The sequence below is a fragment of the Thamnophis elegans genome, chromosome 1 (genome assembly GCF_009769535.1).
Source record: "Thamnophis elegans isolate rThaEle1 chromosome 1, rThaEle1.pri, whole genome shotgun sequence".
Lineage (NCBI taxonomy): Eukaryota > Metazoa > Chordata > Lepidosauria > Squamata > Colubridae > Thamnophis > Thamnophis elegans.
Window position 1 is genome coordinate 172,116,248 of NC_045541.1, and position 23,883 is coordinate 172,140,130.

A 23,883-nucleotide genomic window follows, 5' to 3' on the forward strand; every position below is an offset into this window, starting at 1 on the left:
CTGAAAAAGGACACTGGGTGCCCCGAAAAGGCAACAGTAAATGTAAAAGGGAGAATAGAGCGAAAAGGAGCATGCAAGTTGGGCATTCAAGAACAGAATCTGTGTGAAGACACACACCAAAGAAGTTTACTCTGCTCACTTTTGAGTTTCTCTAGCTGCATCAAGGCTTTGTCGGTGTATTTCTGGGCCTTCTCCAAATATCCAGCTTGCATCGAATGCATCACAGTCACCTGGCAAAAGAAAAAAGAAAACAAACCATACCGCATTTGCTTGGCAGATCATTTTGCAATCCCGAAACAAATTGCTTCAATGTTCTCCCTGCCGCGAATTAACATGACTCGTTTTACATGAAAAAACAAAGACGGGGCACAGTTCTAAATGAGAAAGCATCGCAGTTAGCAACCCTGTGGACGCCCATGCTGACACACCACCTGTGCAATTAAAACAGGCGCATTCATCTTCCTCACAACGGGCCACGCGGCACTGCCAAATTGTCCCCATTGCGAAAGCCTTCCCACCAATGATGCAATGAATGTACAAAAAACCACAGAGAGCCTATGCCTTTAGTTTCTAATATTGAAAGGTGCTTTTTGTTAAGAAAACAAAATAAAACTCTATGAGGAGGAGATGGTTTAAATCAGGGGTGTCCACCCATGGCAACGTTAAGCCTGGCGCACTTTAATTTTCAGCTTTGCTGGTTGTGGAATTCTGGGAGTTGAAGTCCGCCAGGCTTAAAGTTGCCAAGATTGGACACCCCTGATTCAAATGGTTTAAAAAGAAAAAGAAAGGAGAAAGCAGGAAAAACACCAAATTAGGTGGTGCAAAGAGAAAAGGACAAAAAAAAAACCCTTCCAACTTTCTCTAGTACAGATACAAGCATGAAATGCAAGTAGAGTAAACCATAGCACAGAATGTTTCTGTAGTTAAAAACAGTTCTACTCATCAAATCCCGTGGTTGCATTTTAATTTCTTTCGGTTTCATGCTAAAGCCCGAAAGCCGTTTCCAAAACCACTATTTCAGAATTCCTGACACCTAAAAGTTTTAGACCATTAGACAATCTAGCCCAGGGATGTCCAATCTTGACAAGACTTTTAAGACTTACGAACTTCAACTCCCAGAATACTGGCTGGCTGGGGAATTCTGGGATTTGCCACAAGTCCACCTTAAAGTTGCGACAGTTGGGCACCTCCAAATCAAGCCAATGCTGACAATACCCGATCGTAACAACTCCCCAAGGTCTCCAGAAGAAAAAAAAACCCTCTGTTATGAGACATTCTGGTAGCTGAAAGTCCAGGGACTAAAACTGGGACATTTCTGCAAGCAAAGAAAGGACTCCATCAATGAGCTATGATGCTGTCAGGAAACCTTGCCATCTTCTGAGCCCATTCAGCTCAGTATTGTCTATTAACATGAATGGTGGTTTTCCAAAGCCACATATGGAGGTCTTTCTTACCACCTGCTGCCTAGAAATATTGGTAATTAAACAAGACATCAGTTTTTTGGAATGTATTGTAAACAAAAACAAAAATCACCCAGAGGCAATTTAAAGGAAAGCCAGTAATGCATCCCCACCCTGCTAGCTACTGCAATTATAAATTGGGATACTAGAGGAGCACTGTGGCTCATGTGGTTAGGATGCTGGATTGGAAGCTAGCAAGCCTGGTGTTTGAGACCCGAGTGTTGCTTTGGGGCAGGGTGAGTTCCCGCCCTTTGCTCCAACTCCTGTTGGGGACATGAATGAGTCCCCTCCCTCCCAAGTGGGTGTCTCCTGGGCAACAGTAATGCCACCAACTCATCCACTCAACCCAAAAGGATATTGCCATGATGATGTTAAAGGAGAAATAAGAGAGCTCCTTCTTTATGTGCAAGCAACTACTTCCTGGGCTCCTGATCCTAGAAAGCCCCTGCTGGAAGGATCACTGAAGCCAAGTTTGTGCAACTTATTTTGATAAGGTCAGGTGCAGCATCTCACCAGGTAAACTAGCACACACATGTGCTCCTTGGGCAGCCAGTGGAAGAGGTCTGCAGGGTTGCTGGGCAGGATCTCATCATCGTGAAGGGTTGAGATGGTTTGGATGCACTGCTGCAGCTGCTTTAGACATGGCTTGACACTCTTCACCTGAGGAAAGGAGAAGCTGCCTCAACAAAGTCAAAAACAAACATGAGACCCAAATCAAAGACACCCAACGTCCAAGGCCAACCACCCATTATCTTGATGACTCTTGTCTGCCTCTTAGTTCATCTCTCTAAAGATGGAACATTAAAAATCCCTGAAGGTTCCTGTCAAGCTTACAATCTTTTTTTTTAATCTTCTTCCACTCATTGTTCCTTCATATATTTGCTCTGCCATTGTATTCTAGGGTGGTCCTTGACTTATGACTTGTCGTTTTTTGATGAGGTTACGATGACCTCATAACAGGTGCTTTATGGCCCTTAAAAGAGCCGAGGTGACGGCATTGAAAAAGGTCAAAAATTAAAAAAAACGGTCCAGTCACACTGGTGCCACAATTTACAATTACAATAAGTGACAACCAGACTTCCAGGCCCGATAGTAGTTGTGATTCATTTGCTTCATGACTACGTGTGTGTGTGTGTGTGTGTGTGTGTCACGTTACAACCATCACAAAAAAGATCCTCAAGTTGGATCGATCGCACGGGGGATCCACTTTACACCCGTTGCCAACTTAGGACTGTAAAGGAGAGGCTGTTAAGTCGTGATGGAGCACCTGATCCTATGTTGCAAGCAACAACATTTTGTCATAGAACAGGGGTCAGCAGCCTGCGGCTCCAGAGCCACATGTGGCTCTTTCATCCTTCTGCTGCGGCTCCCTGTTGCCGGTCGGCTCCTCAATTGATAGGGCTTTCAGTTAGGATAGGTAGAGGAAAAAGGACGCCACGCTAGGAGGAGACTCTATGGGGGAGCCGGGCTTCCGGTTGGCTTCAGAATTGACCGGGGGGCTTCTGGTTAGGACCTTTGTGGCTCTTTAAGGTTGCCGACCCTTGTCATAGAAGATCACTTGAACTGCTTCAAACTCACCTGACCAGCATCCAGGTAATGCGTCACCTGCAGTACCAAGAAGAAGACCCGCAATGACTCTTTCTGGATGGGATTCCCCTGCCAGTTCTCAACGATCTGCCCACAAAGCGTCAGCAGCGGATGCACCTCCTGCAATTTCCTCTCCATGAGGAGCAGCTATGCAGAAGGAAGGAAAGAGAAATGGCGTCAGTTCCGGAACGCTTAATAAGCGCCTCTTTTGCAGGTTCAGGCTTCCTTCGACTTGGATTGATCTCCTCAAATAAAGAAAGAAAACAAAAACAAAAAAGCAGTACGGTAATCCTCGACCTATGACCACAGCTAAGCCCAAACTTTCTGCTGCTAAGCGAGAACATTGTTAAGTGAGTTTTGCCCCATTGTACCACCTTTCTTGCCACATACTTGTTAAGTGAATCTGGCTTCCCTGCTGACTTTGCATTTCAGAAGGTCATAAAAGTTGATCACAGGACCCCGGGACACTGCAACCGTCATAAATGGGAATCAGTTGCCAAGCACCTGAATTTTGATCAGCTGACCATGGAGATGCTGCAACAGTTGCCAGTGTGAGAAATGGTCATTACAGTTTCTTTACACCGGATATTAAAACATAGGCGGGGTCGTCACACACTTGAAATGATGTGTGGGTTAACAAAATGCTACTGCTCATTTCAACAGACGTCTATCAATAGTCTAGACCAGTGTTTCTCAACCTCAGCAACTTTAAAATATGTCGATTTCAACTCCCAGAATTCCCCAGCCAGCAAACCAACTAGAGGATTCTGGGAGTTGAAGGCCACACAGCTTGAAGTTGTCAAGTTTGAGAAACCCTGCTCTACAAGACCAAAATCTATTTATTATTCATTGCTTCTATATCTGAATAAGGAAAACAAAGCAAGACTGCAGATTTTAACGTAATGGATATGTAAAATATTACTTTGTCTAAGCCCCAGAAAACTTACCATGCCTTTGCTTAGTAGAAACAGTGCTCTGAAAAAGAAAGGAAAGTTATTAAGATCCCAACACTGTAGAGATCTTCCAGAAATACAATGTATTCTCACCCTAACCCTAAAACTGCATCCAAAAATATTTCAGAAAAAAATGAAACAGTAACTTTTCGTGGTAAGTTTGTTGTTATTATAGAAATGGCTAAGTTTCTGACTACATGAAAGTAAAAAGATGGGACTGTAACTTTACTTTGTAATTACTGCACCAAAAAAGCTGGAAGTCACTGCTTTTTTTTTTTCTTTTCCCTTTCCTTCACATCCTTTTCCCACCTTTTTCTTTTCCCATTTTCCCTATTGTCTTTACTTTCATTTGTATTTTACGTTAAGGCAGACTTCAATAAAATCCTTTTAAAATATCGCAATCTGCAAAAGAGTACGGAACATATTTCATAACTCGGTCTGTTCACTTTCTCCCGGTGAATCAAAAAGCCACCCACCTTGTATATTCTGATCCTACCACGCGGGCATATTCTGCTCCAACTCCCAAAAGGTCGCAGGCGGAGACCAAATCTTTTTCAAGCGTATGAAGTTGCTAATGAAGAATACACAGAGGGACACAAGCTTGAAATCGTTCAGACAGCCATCGATTTTGATTTTGAGAATCAGTTGAGCTACTGATTTAAGGCACCGGGTTAGGAACTAGGAGACCAGGCATTCAAAGCCAGCTGCGTGACCTTGGCCCAGTCACTTTTTCTCAATCCAACTCACCACCCCATAGGATTGTCTATGGTGATTCTCAGTCATCCAGGCCATGGTTGTCCCCAAGGGGCCTTTTTCAAAAAGCAACTGGACTTCCTTTATTTTTCCTTGGAGACCTTTTGCTTCTCATCCAAGAAATGAAGAAGCTTCTTGGATGAGGAGAGAAATGTCTTCAAGGAAAAAACAAAGAAAAATCCAGCTGCCTTTTTTTTCCAAAAAGCACCTTTGGGACATTCCATAGGACTATTCTTTTGGGGAAAATAGGAAAAGGAAAGTGTATTGGATATGTTCACTGCCTTTATTTGTAAAAACAATGAAGATGGGATTCAAATAAATAGATTTTCAAACAAGGCTTTCCAAGCTCAAAATTTTTTAAGCTTCTGCAAACCTCCAAGGCACCCTAAACTAGAACCTGCATGCATGTGTGTGCATGTACAGACCAGCTGGCCAGTGCCCATGTGCGCACCGGCCAGCTGGTCTTTGGGTTTCCGGCACTGGCCAGCTGGTCTTCACACTTGCCAGAGCGCCGGAAACCCGAAGACCAGCTGTCCAGCATGTGCATGCCTGTTTGGGGGGCATTTTTCAGGCCATTTTGCACGCCAAAAAACACCTCAAAAAAGCCCAGAAAAAGGCCTGGAAAACGCCCAGAAAACAGCCTGTTTTTTTGCCATTTTCCCAGCCATTTTCAGCCCGAAAAATGCCCCCAAAACAACTCAGAAAATGGCTCACCATCATGGCTCTAAGACAGAGATCGGCAAACTTAAACACTCAAAGAGCCATTTGGATCCGTTTCCCACAGAAAACAAAACACCGGGAGCCACAAAAGTCCTAACCAGAAGCCCCCTGTTCAATTCTGGAGCTGACCAGAAGTTCAGTTCCCCCACCATAGAGTCTCCTCCTAGCGCGGCGTACTTTTTCTTCTATCTGTCCTAACCGAAAGCCCTATCAATTGTGGAGACAACTGGAAAACCCTCCCCTTGCCATAGAGTCTTCTCCTGGCGCACTGTGCTTCTCCCCTCCCCCCACCGGAAGCTCCTCTCAAAATTGTGGCACCGACCGGTGACGGAGCTGCAGCAGAGGGAGGAAAGAGCCACATGCGGCTGCAGAGCCGCAGTTTGCTGACCCCTGCTCTAAGGTGTTGCTGATGCCACAAACCCATTTATTTTCCGTTAAGCACTGGTACCACAAAGCAAAAAGTCACTAGTGTAACTGGCCTCTTCAAGAATGCCCCACCTCCATTTTTCTCATAGAAGAAAGTCTGTAAGGTGGGCAGATGTTAAGACAGGCAGGTCACAGCACTGTAACAAAACTTCCTCTCCTTTTGTCTGTGTGCTGACACTACATACACGGACAAAGAGGTTGGGGGTTTGGTTGCAATGCTGCAACCATGACTTTGTTTCTTCTGATCCACTCTGAGGGTGCCATTACCGCTTCAATACTTACAACTGAGCTTATGAACCACCACTCACCCGCTCACTTATAAAACTTTGTACCAAAGGACAAGAAGTGCCCCGGTTACAGAACTCTTTCCTAAGGAACAATTCAGAAGGTCTTCTTTCCGAAGTTATAAGAAGATATGGGCTAGGCATTTGTGGAATAGCTACTTCGGGAGAAAACTCTCCTTTAAATTCTCTTATACTGATTTTTTGCCTCCATTCTATTCATACCCCTGGCACTCATCTTGTTTCACTTTTTATATTTCTTATTTTTAAACAGTGCTGGATTTCTTGTGCCTTTCTTGAAGGCTTTGTTAGTTTATTATAAACAACTTTGGGCTCCCCCGGAAGGAGGAATGCTACAGAAATAAAAGCAATAATAATAATAATAGTAATTTACACAGCTGAGGACAGTTCTGCTTGCTTTATCTCCTGCTGTTCAAAGAGCAGATATACTCAGGGTTATTTTGTCTCTTCTGCAAGGACACTCTGTCTCAGTGATAACTTCAATCCTGCAGCTTTTAACGCACAGAATCTCTCTTATGTGTTTCCCTCTTGGATGCAAGTACTGAATCCCCCCAAACTCTACACTGTTTTTCATAAAAGTAGTCCTCGCTTAACAACCATTTGTTCAGCGACCATTCGAAGTCACAACAGTACTGAACAAATGGTAGTTACACCCAGTCCTCAAAGTTACAGCCACTGCAGCATCTACAACGGTCCTATCATCAAAATTTGGATGCCTGTCAAATCTATCCACATTTACAGCCACAGCATGTACCAGTGGTTCCCTTGGCAGGGTGCATCTCATCACCCACGGGAAGAAGAAGGTAATGAAGGTTTAGCTGGGGGCAGTGGAGAACAAGGTGTGTGTGTGTGAGAGAGAGAGGGGGGGGGGGCAGGGAGAGAGAGAGAGAATGGACAGCAGGGTGGCCAAAAAAGCAGTGATGGGGAGAGATAAGTGGGCGAGGAGAGTTGAAGCAGAGGCTAACACAGCAAGGCACAAGTGTGAGGTCATCACCTAAAGACTGCAACCAGGACTACCATTAACTGCTGTCGCTAAATAGTGGAATCGCACGATGTTTCATCTAATAACCACTTCACTTAGGGATGGAAATTCCAGTTCCAAGTAATTTTGTTAAACGAGGGCTAGGTATAATTTAAACCATTTGAGAAGAGTGAAACTTAGCTTACCGCAAGCTGAAAAAGAAGGCGACAGTGCCAGTAAGGCGTCTGTTGTGAAATCTGGATGGCTTTACGCAGCAGTGGCTTTGCTGTGTCAACAGAATTCTGAAAAGTATGGACAATAAAAATCAAATTATCACACAGAGATGGAGGAGGAGGAGGAGAAGGACTCAAACACAAAATCAATTGGAAAAAGTCACGCCTCGTAAAGCAAATGGAGTACCGTTCTATTAATTGGAGCGTGCACAATTTTGCAGAAATGACACATCACTTTTTTGAAAAACACATTTTAGCAAGTATATTTGTGTAAAAGCTGTGTGAAGAGGTCCAAAGATCAGGAGCAAAGCCAGCAAAGGGATTCCGTCCATGATATCTACAGTTAAATGCATTCCAGACAGACCCACTGGGCAGATTGTTTTACCTTTCTAGAGAAGGACAGTCAGAATAGATGATGACTGGAAACTCAAGAGAGATTCTGCACTCACCAAAAGTTACATCTGCTTCTGAACACCTAACCTTTAGAAGCTTCCCAAAAGGGGCACCAAGATACTAACTCTACTTTTTAAGAGTTAGAATACAGTATTGCAGGCCAACTCTGCCCACAGTCAGGAGTTTGATTCTGATGGGCTCAAGATTGACTCAGCTTTCCATCCTTCCGAGGTCAGTAAGCTGAGGACTCAGATTGTTGGGGGGGGGGGGGGGGGGGGGGCAATATGCTGACTCTGTAAACCAACCAGAGTGCTGTAAAAGCATTATAGGGCGGTATATAAATTGCCATTGCTATCATCATCATATACATCAAAATAATAAAACATAATCAAAGCTCAGTTCCTTTTAATGGAAGTGCTACTGACATGCAAATAACTCAGGTAACAAACTTCGATAAAGTGTCTTAACTCTTTTCTATTTTGTATGGAAGAAAGTCTTATATATATTTTGTGTATCAAACCCATTAAATATTAGCATTTAAAGAACTGCATAGGAAAGATGCTCTTCTTACCTCTTGACAGTACAACTCAGACAGGAGGCTGGCAGCTTCAAATTTGACATCCTCAAACTGCGGAATCTGGTAGTGCCCAAGTTAAGCTAATAACACATTCTGTTAAAAGTTAAAGCAATAGACATTTTTAGTTGGAAAAGATCCAATGCTGTGTTTAATGTAGGATATGCCAAGTACTGAAACGATACTCTCTATAACTTCTCAGTGCTCCTGACTGTAATGTATTTAACTGACCACAATCTTTCCACCCTGCTTGAATAATTTCAGCAAAGTTAGGCCCTAATATTTTTAAATCAGAGGTCACTAATGCCTGGGCTTCAGACCACAACCAGTCCTTAAGCCCTTGGGAACCAGGCTGTGGAAGTGATGGGCGAACATACGTGTGCGCATCCCCACTTGCATGAGTGGCGGGAAATCAGGTCAAGTTGGTGTTAACTTTCAAAACAATTTAAGGTAAAGGTGGCGGTGCTCATCTCTGTTTCAAAGCCGAAGAGTCAGCGCTGTCCAAAGACGTCTCTGTGGTCATGTGGCCAACATGACTCAACACCGAAGGCACACGGAACGCTGTTACCTTCCCACCAAAGGTGATTCCTATTTTTCTACTTGCATTTTTAAGTGCTTTTGAACTGCTAGAGAGGCAGAAGCTGGGACAAGTAACAGGAGCTCACTCCATTACGTGGTGCTAGGGATTCGAACCGCCAAACTGCTGACCTTTCTGATCGACAAGTTCAGCGTCTTAGCCACTGAGCCAGTGTGTCCCTCAAATCAACCTACAGAAGTTTAATTGAGAATTCCAGTTTTCATGAGATCAGAAAAAAGGATACTTGTTGTGATATCAGCCACTGTAAAAAGGAGAGAGAGAAAAATTAGCAATTCCTGAAATTCCCCATCCCCAGTGGAATTTAAAGCAATCTCTTAAGGGAACAGTTAATGATGCATTTCTGAAACGCAAATAAACAAATAATTTTTACGATAGTTTACGGCCAATCAAGACACAGTGAAGTGTCAGTGCTGCACTGTCCTTTCCCTTCCTGCCAAACTGAATCTTCCTGCAGTATCAAAACTTAGAAAAGACCAATTCTTGCTTATCTAGACTTTACCCATCTTCTTGAAATGCTTATTCTTTTTATTACTTGAAATAGTCACTTTTCATTTTTCCTCTACCTCCTGAAGTGCACTCTTAAATGTTGTATCTGTTTAAGGGGCTATAAGCTCAGCAGGAGCCCTAATATTCAAATTCTGGAATCTCCCAAGTTAGATGGACAGGCTTGACTCAGAAAGATCATTGCTAATCAGTGTACACTATGAATGGGAAATCAGCTTGCAGGCCAACACATTTCTATTCATCTGGGTTTCCTCCTTATTTTCTCTCTTCCTCTTGATTGATGGGAAACAACTGAGAGACTGCTAAGTGAGACATTTGTTAAGTGAGTTTTGCCCCATTTTGCCACCTTTCTTGCTATAGTTATTAAGTGAGTCACTGCAGTTGATAAGTTGGCAACATGGTTAAGGGATCATGGTTTCCCCATTGATTTTCCTTGTCAAAAGGTCGCAAAAGGCGATCACATGATCTTGGGACACAGCAACGGTCATAAGTGTCAGTTGCCAAGGCTTTGAATTTGAATCACATGACCATGGGGATGCTACAAAGGTTGTGTGAAAAATGGTCACCAGTCACTTTTTTCAATGCCATTGTAACTTTGAACGGTCACTAAATGAACTGTTCTAAGTCAAGGACTACCTGCATAAACAAAGTTCTTGTGTTCCTACTTATTTCTTTTCTTTTCTTTTCATTCTTATCTTATTTTCAAATGTCAGAATTTAAGAGCTGTGCATTCTCCTCCACCAGACTTTTTGGAGAAGCTCCTGCCTCCTTTGCAACTACCTAGAAATAATGTATTTTAGCTATACACTGCTTTTTGTTTATTGTACAACTGTCTTAAAAATCTATCCAGTTATACATGTAGAGAAAACCAAAACAAAAAAGCATGTACTTCAAACTCATTTGTTTATAACAATGTTGCAATATGTGACACAATAGAGAGGAAATGTACAAACTTCCTTAGGGTTTTTGGCAAGTTTATGTGCAAAAGCAGCAAACACAAAATGCCTATGAACTGTCTTGCCCAACCTGACGTCTTCCAGATGTGCTGGTTTACAATCAACATCACTCCCAATTAAAATATGTCACTTTCATTACTTGAATTCTCAAAGCCTCTTAACAGCCTCTAAAACGCAACAACAGGAAGAGTTTAGAAGTAACATCTACAACCGTAACAGATTTGTCCTTCTATGGACAAGGAGAATGAAGTGCTAAATATACAAACTTGTACTCCTGATCAAAAGGCAAGATAAAAATCTAATGAGAAAAGAAATATTTTTAAAGTCAGGGGCAGGGATGAAAAGAAAAACAGAATCAAGACATGAACGGAGCCGGTATCTTCACCTGCAGGCAGGAAGACCCAGATGAAGAGGATAAGAAATGCTATAATGGGCACCCGATGAGCTTCAGAAGAAATTACTGCAGACTGTGGGGCTACCACTGAGAAGGCCCAGCACATCTGGACAACAGCAGTTTCAACTCTAAGAGTGGCCTTCATAATTAGAAGGGACTTTGGAGGTGTTCTAGTCCAACCCCCTGCTCATGCAGGAGACCCTGTATCATTTAAGATGAGTGGCTGTTCAGTCTCTTCTTAAAAACCTCCAGTGATGGAGCACGCACAACATCTAAAGGCAAGTCATTCCACGGACTTATTGTTCTCACTGTCAGGAAATTGCACAAGTGTGTCTATAGAATAGAGGATTATAGAATTCTTTATTGGCTAAGAGTGATTGGACACACAAGGAATTGGTGTGTCCTACCTGGGTATACAAATGCAGGAAGTCCTCGACTTACAAGAGTTTGTATAGTGACTGTTGAAGTTACAGTTATAACAGCACTGATGTGCTTCTGTGACTTTGTGACTGTTCTTCACACATTGGACCATTAAAGCATCTTCATGGTCACGTGATCAAAATTCAGATGCTTGGCCACTGACTCATATTTATGACCCAGGGACCCTTTGACGACTCTCTGACCAGCAAAGTCAAAGGGTTCACTTCACAACCCCCTTTACGAAATGAACAACTGAAGTGGTTCACTTAACAAATGGGGCAAGAAAGGTTCCTAAAAGGCAAAATACACAAATACATCACATAACAAATGTCTCAATTACCGTGTTTTCCCCAAAATAAGACAGGGTCTTATTTTCTTTTGGCCCCCGAAATAAGCGCTTGGCCTTATTTTCGGGGAGGTCTTATTATTTTTGAGGTGCAGGTGGTCACCTCATGGCTGCTGATGAGTTGCAATATTTTCGGGGAGGGCTTATTTTAGCGCATGCACTCAAAAGCCCGTTTGGGCTTATTATCCGGGGAGGGCTTATTTTCGGGAAAACAGTAGCAACCGAAGTTTTTTTTTTTGGGGGGGGGGTGTCCACTGTGGTCGTAAGCCAAGGATGTCCTATGTTTTTCCCCGATTGGGGCCAAACATCCAAGTCACACGTGTCCACAAGCCTGGCTGTCCTCTTCCTTCCTTCCTTCCTTCCTTCCCTCCCTCCCTGGGGCAATCTGAGGGGGCTCTGGCGGTCACCCCCGCATCCCTTCCACGTCCCCCCCTCCCCGGGACGCACCGCTTTCTCGAGGTGCCCGCGGGCCTGCTCTCCGTTGCGCGTGTGGTGGTAGAGGACGGAGCCGAGCTGGAGGTGGGTGCGGGCTTCGACCCGAGCGGGGGGCTTGCGGGGCAGCACGGCCTGGAGGCAGTGGACGCAGAGCCGCACCTTGGGCGGGCTAGAGGTGCGGAAGTGCTCGGCCAAGCCCAGCAGCGCCACGTACCACGACTCCGACGCCCCCGAAGACACCGGAGCGCCGCCGGCCCCGGACACGGAGGACGCCGACGACGAGGAACCGGCGGAGCCTCCGCCTCCTCCTGCCGTGGCCTCAGGCCCGCCGGAGACCGCCGCCCCCGAGCCTCCGGGCCCGGCGCTCCCTCCCACCGAGGGCTGGGGCGGTCCTGCTACCGACGAGGCGGCTGATGCCGCCGCCGCCGCCGCTGCTCCTCCGGCTACGGAGGACGACGAAGGGGTGGAGGAAGAGGCCGGAGCCGTCGTGGTAGCAACGGCGGCGGCGGCGGAGGAAGCCTGCGCTCCGCCCCCGTTGCCCGCCGTCTCCGTCGAGCCGCCTGACGCCCCGACGGCGGCCATCTTGGCTCGGCCTCCGTAAGGACCGGGAGGTTGCTGCGCGGCGGAATGGAGCGGCTCACTGCGCAGGCGCAGGCGCCGCAACGTTTGATGGGAAAGCGAGTCCTGGAAACGGCGGTGGCTTATTCCATTCCCCCATCCATCCCGCGTGGAGAAGCTGACTTGGGAGAGACAAAGAATTCTGCTGTGCGGGGAAAATCTCTACCCCCACTACTCCCTTCCGGGTCAGGAAATAGGTCCATCCTTCTCGAGAGGTTTAATCTCACCCCCTTTCTAGATCTCTGTTCTTCCGTTGAATTTTTTCCCCAAAATTTTCCAAGGCATCCAAAGTTCAGACAAGGAATAATGGATGGAAGCTGAACAAGGAGAGATTCAACCTGGAAATAAGGAGGAACTTTCTGACAGTGAGAACAATCAAGCAATGGAACAGAAGTTGCCTTCGGAAGTTGTGGGAGCTTCATTACTGGAGACTTTCAAGAAGAGACTGGGCTGCCATTTGTCAGAAATGGTGTAGGGTCTCCTGCTTGATGGGGGGTTTGGACTAGATGACCTATAATGTTTCTTCCAACTCTCTTAATTTGAAATAATGTACATCTCATCAATACAAAAGTACACCTTGCACCGCCATGGGATGTGTGTCCACCTCCATCCACCGGCCCTTATTTCCAAAAGTGTGTTGCAGATTTAAGATTGTTAATTTTAAAAAAGTGTGTAGCTTATTTTTTAGAACTTTAGCAAATAATGAAGAGATCACTCGCTTATTCGCTTTGTAATGCCTGCATTTTATTAAACTCTTGGATCTTTGATGCTTATGGGGATGAAAAGTGATGTTTTTGGTTATAGGGAGTCATTTCGAAAGCAGCCATTGGAAGGGGATAACACAAATTTCAAAACAAAAATGTGACACTTTAATAATAGTGACCTCTAACTCCTTTTGCATCATGGGAAATATATTTCTCCTGTACCTAGTCAAGACTAGAATAGCTGAGGGCAAGTTTTGCAGCCGGTAACCAAGTCTAATAAAAAGCACTATTTTTCTCCATCTATAATGCCACACAGCGCCTGACGGGAATGTGTCAGAATAGAGCTGGAAGGGACCTTGGAGGTCTTCTAGTCCAACCCCTTGCTCAAGCAGGAGACACTGTACCATTCCAGACAAATTATTCCCCAAAGCACCAGAGGGCAGGACAAGAAACAATGGTTGAAAACTAATCAAGGAGAGAAGCAACCTGGAATTAAGGAGAACTTCCTAACAATGAGGACAATTAACCAGTGGAACAGCTTGACTTCAGAAATCCTGGGCGCTCCATCACTGGATGTTTTTAAGAAGAGACTAGGCAGTCCCTTATCTGAAATGGTATATGCTCGAGCAGGTGGCTGGACTAGAAGACCTCCTAGGTCCCTTCCAGCCGATTCCTTCTATTATATTCTAAATGGTTCTCCGGCCTTTTCGAAAGCCTCCAGTGATGGAGCACTCACAACTTCTGAAGGCAACTTCTGTTCCACTGGTTCATTGTTCTCACTTTTAGGAAGTTTCTCCTCAGTTCCAGATTGCTGCTCTCTTTGATTAGTTTTCATCCATTGTTTCTTGTCCTGCCCTCTGTTGCAGGATAATGCTTTTTTTTGTCCCAGTGGACAAAACAAAACTCGAAATTTGACTGCAAGAGTACAGTCTCCCAGACTCGTAGGGGAATTCGTTTTCCAACTCTATTTATGGAGATTCTCAGTCATCCAGGTCAAGGTTGTCCCAAAGGTGCTTTTTCAAGGAGGCAACTGGACTTTCTTGTTGTTTATTTTCTTTTGAAGAAGCTTCTTGGGTGACAAGCGAAACATGTTCAAAAGAAAAAAAGAAACCCAAGAAAGTCTAGTTGCCTCCTCGAAAAAAAGCACCTTTGGCACTTCCGACTCTTTGTTAAGCGGTTAACTGTTAAAACTACAGTACCCGGCATCCTTTTCTTTGGGTGGCTGGCCGTCCTTGCTCCCTCCTCTCCCACAATGCATCGCGCAGCTCTGCCTCCCGGCTCATCCGGGTGAGCGTACCCGCCCGCAGTGCATTGTGGGAGAATCGATCGTGTGTGGGAGGGAGGGAGGGGGGGGTAACCTGCAGCCATGGAGAGCAGCAAGGACGCGCCAGGTAAGTCTCGGCCCTCAGGTGAAGCGCCCCTTTCCCCCCTCCCTACGCCTCTGGGAACGGTCCCCCGCCCCGTTCTTTTAAACAATGCCTAGTAGCGACAACGCCCTTTTGTCCGGTGGAGGTGGCTGCTTTTGTAGGCCTTTGGCCTGCTTATGAATGGGGGCGAGGGGACGGACTACAGTTCCCATCCGGGGACAGGCAAGTGTTCTCGTCTTCCTCGGTCTCTTGTGCTGTGCGGGTGTTGTTGTTTTCTGCCGTGCCGTTTTTTGTGTTCACGAATAAAATTAGGAAGAGAAGAGAAATAGGAAGAGAAGAGAATTAGAATAGGAATAGAATAGGAATAGGAAGAGAAGAGAATTAGAATAGAAATAAAATAGGAATAGAATAGGAATAGGAATGAAAGAAAAATGAATAGGAATAGGAAGAGAATAGAAATAGAATAGGAATAGGAAGAGAATAGGAATAAGAAGAGAAAATAGAATAAAAAGAGAAGAGAAAGAGAGAATAGAAAGAGAATTAGAATAGGAAGAGAAGAGGAAGAGAAGAGAATTAGAATAGAATAGAATTCTTTATTGGCCAACATGTGATTGGACACACAAGGAATTTGTCTTTGGTGCATACGCTCTCAGTGTACATAAAGAAAAACAAAATGGAATACATTTATCAAAAATCATAAGATACAAGACTTAGTGATAGTGGTGCTTTACTAATAAGCAATCAAATTATACTAGGAAATGAAACAATATAAATTGTAAAGATACAAGCAACAAGGTCATAAGTGGGAAGAGATAGGTACTAGGAAGGATGAGAAGAATAATAGTAATACAGTCTAAGTAAATAATTTGACAGTGTTTGCTTCCCCCCCCCCAATATCAATTTTAAAATATTGGAGGAGCTGCAGAAGAAGAGAAAAAATGAAAAGTTCCAGGAATCGGAACAGTGGGAATTATTTGCAGTGTTTTTGCCAGGGAGGGCAGGAAAGCAAGAAAGCAAAAGGAGGAGGACACGATGGTTATGTCTCAAGTGGTGAATGGGCTGGATAACCATAGCTGTGGTATTCAAACAATACATGCCATAATGGTATGATGCCCAAAAGGTTGGCATGATATAAAAAAGATATGGAGACTCTACAAAGAGTGCAAAGAAGAGCAACGCAGATGATTAGGGGACTGGAGGCTAAAACGTATGAAGAACGGTTGCAGGAACTGGGTATGTCTAGCTTAATGAAAAGAAGGACTAGGGGAGACATGATAGCAGTCTTCCAATATCTCAGGGGTTGCCACAAAGAAGAGGGAGTCAAGCTATTCTTCAAAGCACCTGAGGGTAGAACAAAAAGCAATGGGTGGAAACTAATCAAGGAGAGAAGCAACTTAGAACTAAGGAGAAATTTCCTGACAGAGCAATTAATCAGTGGAACCACTTGCCTCCAGAAGTTGTGAATGCTCCAACACTGGATATTTTTAAGAAGATGTTGGATAGCCATTTGTCTGAAGTGGTGTTGGGTTTCCTGCCTAAGCGGGGGTTGGACTAGAATACCTCCAAGGTCCCTTCCAACTCTTTTATTCCATTATTCAAATATTTCTTAATACATTAAAAATCTGTGTAATCTTGTTTTATTTAATCTTTCTTTGTAAACTGAAGTAACTGAAAAGTCATATTGACAAGCACCAGAGACATATTGGCACTGCTCAGAAGTAACAAAATAGGTTGCAAGAGACTGCAGAGATGCAGGCTCCAATTTATTCTCAGCTCTATAAATTCATCGGGTGACTTCAGGCCACTCATGCACTCTCAGATTAATGTACCTTAGAGAGATGTTGTAAAAGGGATCATACAATTCTATGGTAGGCAATTAGGTAATTGTTGCTACTCTATTAGTACTGTTTTCCTCAATTGTCAGTGGCTAGGAAATTGATTTTCACTGCGCTGGAGAATTGTCTTTTAATTTTAATATTATTTTTGTTCTGATTGTTCTGGGAAAAAATTTAATAGATAAATAATGCCAAAGATTTTCAGTTTATGGATTGCTGAAAGTGGGTATTAGTGGCAGAAGCCCCCTACTAAATAACTGTTCATAAAGTTGCTGCAGCACAGTGCATGTGAACATAGAATAGAATATGGTAAATCTTTAGCAGATGGAAGGTCTTTAGGTGACTTGAGACAAATCAAATGAATGTCCATTTTTCTGTAAGAATAACATGGTCATGTTCCACCTACATCTCATTATATTGCTAAGGTAAAGTATGCAATAACCAGGGACACTTCCTTCCCCCTCTTGAAAAATAGGAAACTTGTTCATTTCTGATGCAAATTTTGGGGAAAAGCTGCAATCAGATTTTAGTTTCTTAGTTTTTTTTTTTAACGTGTAAAATATATTTTATTAACCATTAGCCTGGTCCAGTTATTCGTGGTTTACCTAATGGATTTTACATTGACTTTCAGGTTAAGTTGTTCTATAGCAATTTACAATAGTCGGTATATAAGAATGGATGCCGTAAGATTAAAATGCTAAAGTTAATGACTGCATAAGAATAACATAATCCAGTAAAAAGCACATAAAAATTAGTACATTATTGATAGATGCAACAATTTAAAGCAGGGAGGTGCTGCATTCACACTTTTTAATCCTTAAATTTTGTGCTGACATTTGATTTATAGAGGGAAAGGAAAACTTGTCCTTTTGGATCTCTCTTCCTTTGCAATTAGAATAGAATAGAATAGCAGACGTGGAAGGGACCTTGGAGGTCTTCTAGTCCAACCCCCTGCTTTGGCAGGAAACCTTACATCACTTATTATATAATAATTACATCTTAGCAAATCCTCAGCCACCAGCCTTGTCTTGCAAAGTGATTCTGCGTGCCCCCTTCTTGCTAACCAGGGAAAGCCAGCCGGTGGTTTGGAGTTGCAATGCCCAAATCAGTGAAGACCAACGTGAACATCCTCCATCAGGAGAAGCTGATTGCTCAGAAGAAACGGGAAATTGAAGCTAAGATGGAACGGCAAGCCAAACGGAACCACTTGCCAACTCAGCAGGCTTCACAGGGGAGCGAGTATGTAGAATTAATTCTTAATTATCATTGCGATAGGACTCTTAACAAATAGGGGGTGATGAGGGCAGCAGCAGAAAGGAATGTACATTGGTGATGGAAGAGTTGTGTATTGGTAATTGCTTAGCCCTGGTAGGATTAGTTAAAAAAAAAAAAAAAAAGCTCGAGAGGATAAAGTGGTGAGAAAGAGGTTTTTCTATAACTTTGGAGAACTTTTCCCAGTCAGAACAATAACTTGACCAGTGATGGCTAACCTTTTTCATCACTGCGTGTCAGAAATGGCACACAAAACCATCCCGCATGGAACCCGCGGCCTCGCTGGCCTTTACATGCGCAGGAGAACCAAAACCGGGAAAAACAGCATTACATCGCATATCTGCACGCCGGCACCCAAATTTCCAATTTACGACACAGGAGCACCCCCTGACAAACAGCTGGTCTTCCATGTGCACAATGGAAACCCGTAGGTTTGGGTGCATGCGCGCTGGAACACTGCTCTTAACGGATTTTGGCACTTCCGCGCACATGGAAGCCAACTGGCCGCTGGGTATGTGTGCACAGGAACATGGAAGAGGAGCCAGCGAGGCCGCATGTCCCACACAGGATGGCTCTGTGTGCCGTTTCTGGCAAACGTGCCATAGGTTCAGCACCACGGAACTATACTATGTGGATGAGCTCTCAAGTTATATAGAGACTCTCCTGTTTCCCGTAGGCTGAGTTTGCACAACATGCCAAATCATGGTTTATTGATTTAACCCAAATGCAATAGACATAAACCAATCAGCCGCATTTTAGCTTGGCCTGTTATGATAACCCAGTAACTAGCAATTCAGCCCTTTCTCTAGATAAGAGTGACTGAACTATTAGCTAAGAAAGAAAGGATATCAGGCTCTTTCTTTCCGTACCTACCTACCTTCCTTCCTCTCTGTCTCTGTCCACCCACCCACCCATCCATCCATCGAGGTGCTCATCTCCCTCCCAAAGAAACTCTGAGCAGAGTGGCAAAGATGGTTATAATATAACATTAAAAAGTTTTATTTATTACATTTTTATGCCACCCATCTCCCTTATAAGGTGACTCTGGGCAGCTTACAAGTTATCGAGCAGGTAGAACAGCAATTAAAACATTAAAACATTAAAATTACATAGATTATACTGAAAGAGTTAATTAAAAGGTGTGGGGAGGGCCTTCAGGGCAGTAACCAGCCCCATGGCTGCTTCCCCTTATGTGATTCCCAAGCAAGGCTGCAGTCAGATGTTTGAACCTTTCCAAAAGGCCAGGAGAGTGGGTGTCCCCATCACCTCTGGGGAAAGAATGTTCCATAGGGTGGAGGAACGGCAGAGAAAGACCCCACCAGTCAAAATTCTTTAGCTCATGAGGTCCGCAATGTACCTCCAATGCCTGTCCAGGTAGGACAGGCTGAAGTAATGGGCTAAAGAGTTTCATAGGTAACCTGGCCCCCTTCCATGTAGGGCTTTCAAGGTCATAACCAACACCTCAAACACCTTCCCAATATTGGAAGATGGAGTGGGTGGGCTTATAGAGAAACATAAATAAATCCCAATACTGTGACTGTTGCAACTTTTAATATCCTTTCTCTCTTTCCCTTCAAGTGACGATAGTGGTGATGGTGAAAGTGGTGTTTCAAATAAATTTGCTAACGATGGCAGCTTCCTCCAGCAGTTCCTGAAGCTACAGAAGGAAAAACAAGGTAATGGCAAGGGAGTTACTTTTGCTTTGCCCCATTAACACTCGTCGATCTAGAATCGTAGTTTCAGTAGAGGTTTTTCACCCCACAGAACCTGTTAAAAATTGCCCTAATTAAGTGGCAAGCACTTAGGATGGGCAACTAAGCCGAAAGTAAACAGCTGAAGATGGGCTCCAGCACGAGTCCAAAAGCTTGCAAGGCAAAACCTCTGGTCCCAGTGACCAACCGAGATCGGATCTGGCAACATTATCCTGGGACACGAATATTCGCTTTCATTTGAAAAAGTAAACTTGTTTCTCGTAAACGAGAAATTAATATTTCCAATATATGTAAAATAAAACTTAATTGTCTTCTTGTCCACATTGTTAAATTTTAGGAATACAGTTTGTTGAGTACTACATGGGTCCAGATTTTGAGCTTGATGGTGGGGTGGGGTGGGGTGGGGTGGGGTGGGGGCTGATCCAGCAGGGCCATGTTGTTCTCTTAAGAAATGCCCTAATCTTTCCATGTTGTAAATGTGTGGGATGGAAGGTCAAAAAAATTACTTGGCTAAGGCATTGTTCTGACTGAGGCTTCCCAAGAGCACGAAGCAGACTCCTTGTCCGGACAAAAAACTCTCTTATTAATTTACTGTGAATTCTGCTCATTCACATCCAGCAAAGTCTTTCAAGGGAGGATTTATAGTCACAGATCTTTTCTGGCTTGGAGAGCTGCCAGGCCGATATCTGCAAAACCTGGCAAGGAGAGGCACGAGCGGACTAATTATCTCCTGCAAACTCCACTCCCTTTTCGCTCCTCTTTTATTTCCTCTAGGAGGGGGCATTCATCGTCCACCTGTGGCCTTCCTCCCAAGTCGATCCTTGTCCTTTAGCTGTTCCCTTCCTCTGGCAATTCTGAGCATGCGCACACTGGGAACAGGCTCCAGCTGTTCGTCTGCCTCACTAATGTCTGACTCCGAAGGCAGCTGATAACTGTCAGATGGCTCTGGCCCCCTCTCTGCCTCCGACACGGAGCCCTCACAGAGTCTTCCCCAGACTCCAGGCCCAGGTTCCTCCCCAACCTCCTCACTGTCCGAACAGGCATCCTTGAGAAATCTGAGCAGGGATGTGAAGTAGATTATGCTCCTACTGCTATATCACATCAATCTTTCCATCTCTTCTCCCCCCACCACCCTTCAACTGTACAGGTGCTTCTTCCAGTTCCTCAAAGACATCCCATCCTCCCCCTGCAAGTACGGTGAAGAAGCCCACCTTGATGGGGAAGCGTCCCAATCTTAGCGTGAGCAGCATGTTGAATCAAGTCAAAAACTACACCCATTCCAAGCAGACGCCGGTAACGAATCGCCCGAGTGTCTTCCAGTCGCCAGATGATGAGGAAGAACAGGATTATGAGCAGTGGCTGGAAATCAAAAGTAAGTTTCTTGCTGGGGTGTCATCCATTTCTCTGTAATGCCATCTGTGATCAAGGAACCCTTAAAATGCGGGGCTTCTGCCCTCAGGTACTTGAGCACTTTCTTATTTATTTATTTTTTAAATGGATGGAAGAGAAACTGCTGAAAGTGCTTGAATGCCTAAAAAAAAAAGACACTGGTTTTATTTGTGAGCTAAAAACAAATGCCGAGTGAAAAGTAGCATTCACATCCTGCTGGGGCAGGGGTTTTTTTGGGGGTGGGGTGGGGTGGAAGAGCAGGGAGAAAAGGGGAGGAAATCAGAAAGTGGAATGATTTCACTGTGATTCAGGAGCCAAGCCAAAAGACAGCTTCAGGCGAAAAGGTCCTTTAGTCAATCACTGGATACATTTACACAACATATTAAGCTGCTGAATTGGTGCAGGACAAAATGACAAATCAGGGCCATTGGCGGGCTCTTTATTAACTACCATGTCAGCCAATATCCTATCAGAGGCTGTTCAGCTAAAAAATCCTGTTTATTTTTTTATAAAGTTGTTTCAATAGTAATATACATCCAAGAGGATTTGATTCACACACATATACATATCTTGCTTATCATTTGGGGGTAGCTTCTGTCTTCTGTCTATATCAGGGGTCTCCAACCTTGGCAACTTTAAGCCTGGAGGACTTCAACTTCCAGAATTCCCCAGCCAGCTTTTCTAGCTGGGGAATTCTGGGAGTTGATGTCTGCTAGGCTTAAAAGTTGTCAAGGTTGGAGACCCCTGGTCTATATAAAGGGCAGAACAGATCTTGTTTAGGTTTCAGTAATGTCTCTCACCCTTGGGCATATTAAGATGGGTAGACTTTTGACTCCCAGAATTCCCCAGCCAATATGCTTTTTGGGAATTAAAATCCGGCCATTTTAAAATGGCCATGTTTGAGAAACACCGATCTAAATTATGTGTTAGGGGGATACATCTATTTCAGACCGTATTTTCAAATCATGGTGAGGTTGCCCCTCCTTAAATACCACTTAAATTGATATCCCAGCTTCAGATATCACGCTAGGCTCAACCTCCTCATGGTTAGCATGGCACACGAATGAGGCCAGTTGGCAAGAATTGTACACTGTGGCAACATATAAACTGTGTTTGCTAGCACAGTTACTCAAGGTAAATTCAACCGTGGTTTACTCTAAACTAAACCAGCTAGGTATGCTTGGCCTTTGCCACATGCTAAATTGGCTAGATTGTGGATGCTGTGATTATATTTAAACAAGTGGTATGACAGCAGTAACAAATACCTTCCATATTATTGCTAAGAACGAATGATATCCACTTGGTTACTGAGTGTCCAGTAGCACTTAGACCTATATACTGTTCCATATTGCTTTACAACCCTCTGAGCAGTTTACAGATATAATCCTATTGTCCACAAAAATCTGAGTCCTCATGTTACTGACCTTAGAAGAATGGAAGGCTAAGTCAACCTTGAGGCAGTCAGGATTGAACTCATAGCTGTCGGCAGAGTCAACCTTCAATACTGCATTCTAACCACTGTGCTACCACAGTTCCTAGGTCTAGGTCAACTAAGGAGTTATTTTTATTTTTTATGATGTACAAATCCAGCCTTTTATTTTTGTTTATTCTGATCATACCAAAACCAAATAAAACTAGTTCTCAGTTTTTCTCTTTGTAATGCTTAACAGAAGTGCAAGGGAAGAGCATATCTTGTGGCAGACAAGGTTACTTTCACTGTAGCTTTGATATGAATTTGACCCTGACCACTGATCTGTTCTAAAAACAGATCCCAATTTGGATATCTAGCAGCCTTCTCCCTTGTCCCAGACGATTACAAAATTTGCCAGATGAGTTCTTTTGAACAGCCAACTATTCAAAAGATATTCAGAATAGGAGTACAGCAGGCAGCATTCAGATGTTACATTAAGGTACACTTAGGCTCCTTCCGATCATCCTGTAAATCTCATCTCCCTTAAATATAACCAGGAGATTTGAACTGACCTCTGTTGAGGAGGTCATTCTGATTAATCGGTGTTGCTTTTAAACAAGCTGTGTCTAATTTTGAAGCTGATATATTTAAACTAATCTTAGTTTCCATCAGTCATAAAGCCTGATTCAAGATGGCACAGGAAGCCTCAGTACCTAAAAGCAGACACTAATTTCTTTTAATCCCGTTCTTCCACAACCAGGCAGACAAGTGGGGTTGAAGGTCAGCTCTAGCTGGACTTCTGCCGGAAAAAAGTCAGCCATTTTAGGCACTCTCCAGGGGAGAAACGAGAACTTCCCCATTAGACTTTTGTTTGCTTGACTAGAATCAAGGAAAGATTGCATTCTTTACTTAATCCGACGGCCCTTCCCGGATTTCAGAACAGGGCTGTATAATCCCAAGAGCCATTGCCTGAAATCAGAAGGTAGAAGGGAAGCTGTGGCTAAATTCTAGTAGCCTCAGCCAGCCTGTTCTGTTTTTGAAATGCTATGAGTTAATTATTTAGCCCAGTGTTTCTCAACCTTGTCAACTTGAAGATGTCTGGACTTCAACTCGAATGCGAATGCTGGCTGGGGAATTCTGGGAGTTGAAGTCCAGACATCTTCAAGTTGACAAGGTTGAGAAACACTGATTTAGCCATTACTGGAGTTGCAGGTTTCTTCAACCTTGCCTTAATGCAGATAGCAAACCTGAGAAATTAAACTCCTTATATACCGTATTTTTCAGAGTATAAGAGGCATCTTTTCCCCTCCAAAAAAGAGGGTGAAAATCAGTCTTATACACTGAATACAACATTTTTGGCCTTCTGTAACCACGCCCCCTTAACAAAAATGGACAGCCCATTTTTCGCTTGTTTTTGCTCTCCCCAGCCCCCTGGAGCACTTTGCAGGTCCTGGTTTTTGCGAAAAACGGCCCTGTTTTTGCAAAAAATGGGCTGTTTTTTGCTCGTTTTTGCCCTCCCCCCCCCAACCCTCAGGAGCACTTTGCAGGCTTCTCAAACTC

At 43.9% G+C, this 23,883-nt stretch overlaps 2 protein-coding genes across 2 annotated transcripts in view; one reads left to right on the forward strand and one right to left on the reverse strand.

Moving 5' to 3' along the window:
• Positions 1 to 12,661, reverse strand: part of MAU2 (MAU2 sister chromatid cohesion factor) — a 32,868-nt gene extending 20,207 nt beyond the window's left edge. Inside the window, exons 1-9 of the mRNA XM_032214531.1 lie at positions 12,028 to 12,661; positions 9,184 to 9,201; positions 8,360 to 8,425; positions 7,369 to 7,464; positions 4,477 to 4,571; positions 3,995 to 4,022; positions 3,039 to 3,194; positions 1,974 to 2,120; positions 140 to 230 (exon numbers count right to left, since the gene is read on the reverse strand). Of these exons, the coding sequence (XP_032070422.1) occupies positions 140 to 230; positions 1,974 to 2,120; positions 3,039 to 3,194; positions 3,995 to 4,022; positions 4,477 to 4,571; positions 7,369 to 7,464; positions 8,360 to 8,425; positions 9,184 to 9,201; positions 12,028 to 12,597 (1,267 nt within the window). The 5' untranslated portion in view covers positions 12,598 to 12,661. The remainder of the gene's footprint in view (positions 1 to 139; positions 231 to 1,973; positions 2,121 to 3,038; positions 3,195 to 3,994; positions 4,023 to 4,476; positions 4,572 to 7,368; positions 7,465 to 8,359; positions 8,426 to 9,183; positions 9,202 to 12,027) is intronic.
• A 2,001-nt stretch (positions 12,662 to 14,662) lies between these two features.
• Positions 14,663 to 23,883, forward strand: part of SUGP1 (SURP and G-patch domain containing 1) — a 29,291-nt gene continuing 20,070 nt past the window's right edge. The window contains exons 1-4 of the mRNA XM_032214655.1: positions 14,663 to 14,728; positions 17,607 to 17,778; positions 19,390 to 19,487; positions 20,671 to 20,895. Of these exons, the coding sequence (XP_032070546.1) occupies positions 14,704 to 14,728; positions 17,607 to 17,778; positions 19,390 to 19,487; positions 20,671 to 20,895 (520 nt within the window). The 5' untranslated portion in view covers positions 14,663 to 14,703. The remainder of the gene's footprint in view (positions 14,729 to 17,606; positions 17,779 to 19,389; positions 19,488 to 20,670; positions 20,896 to 23,883) is intronic.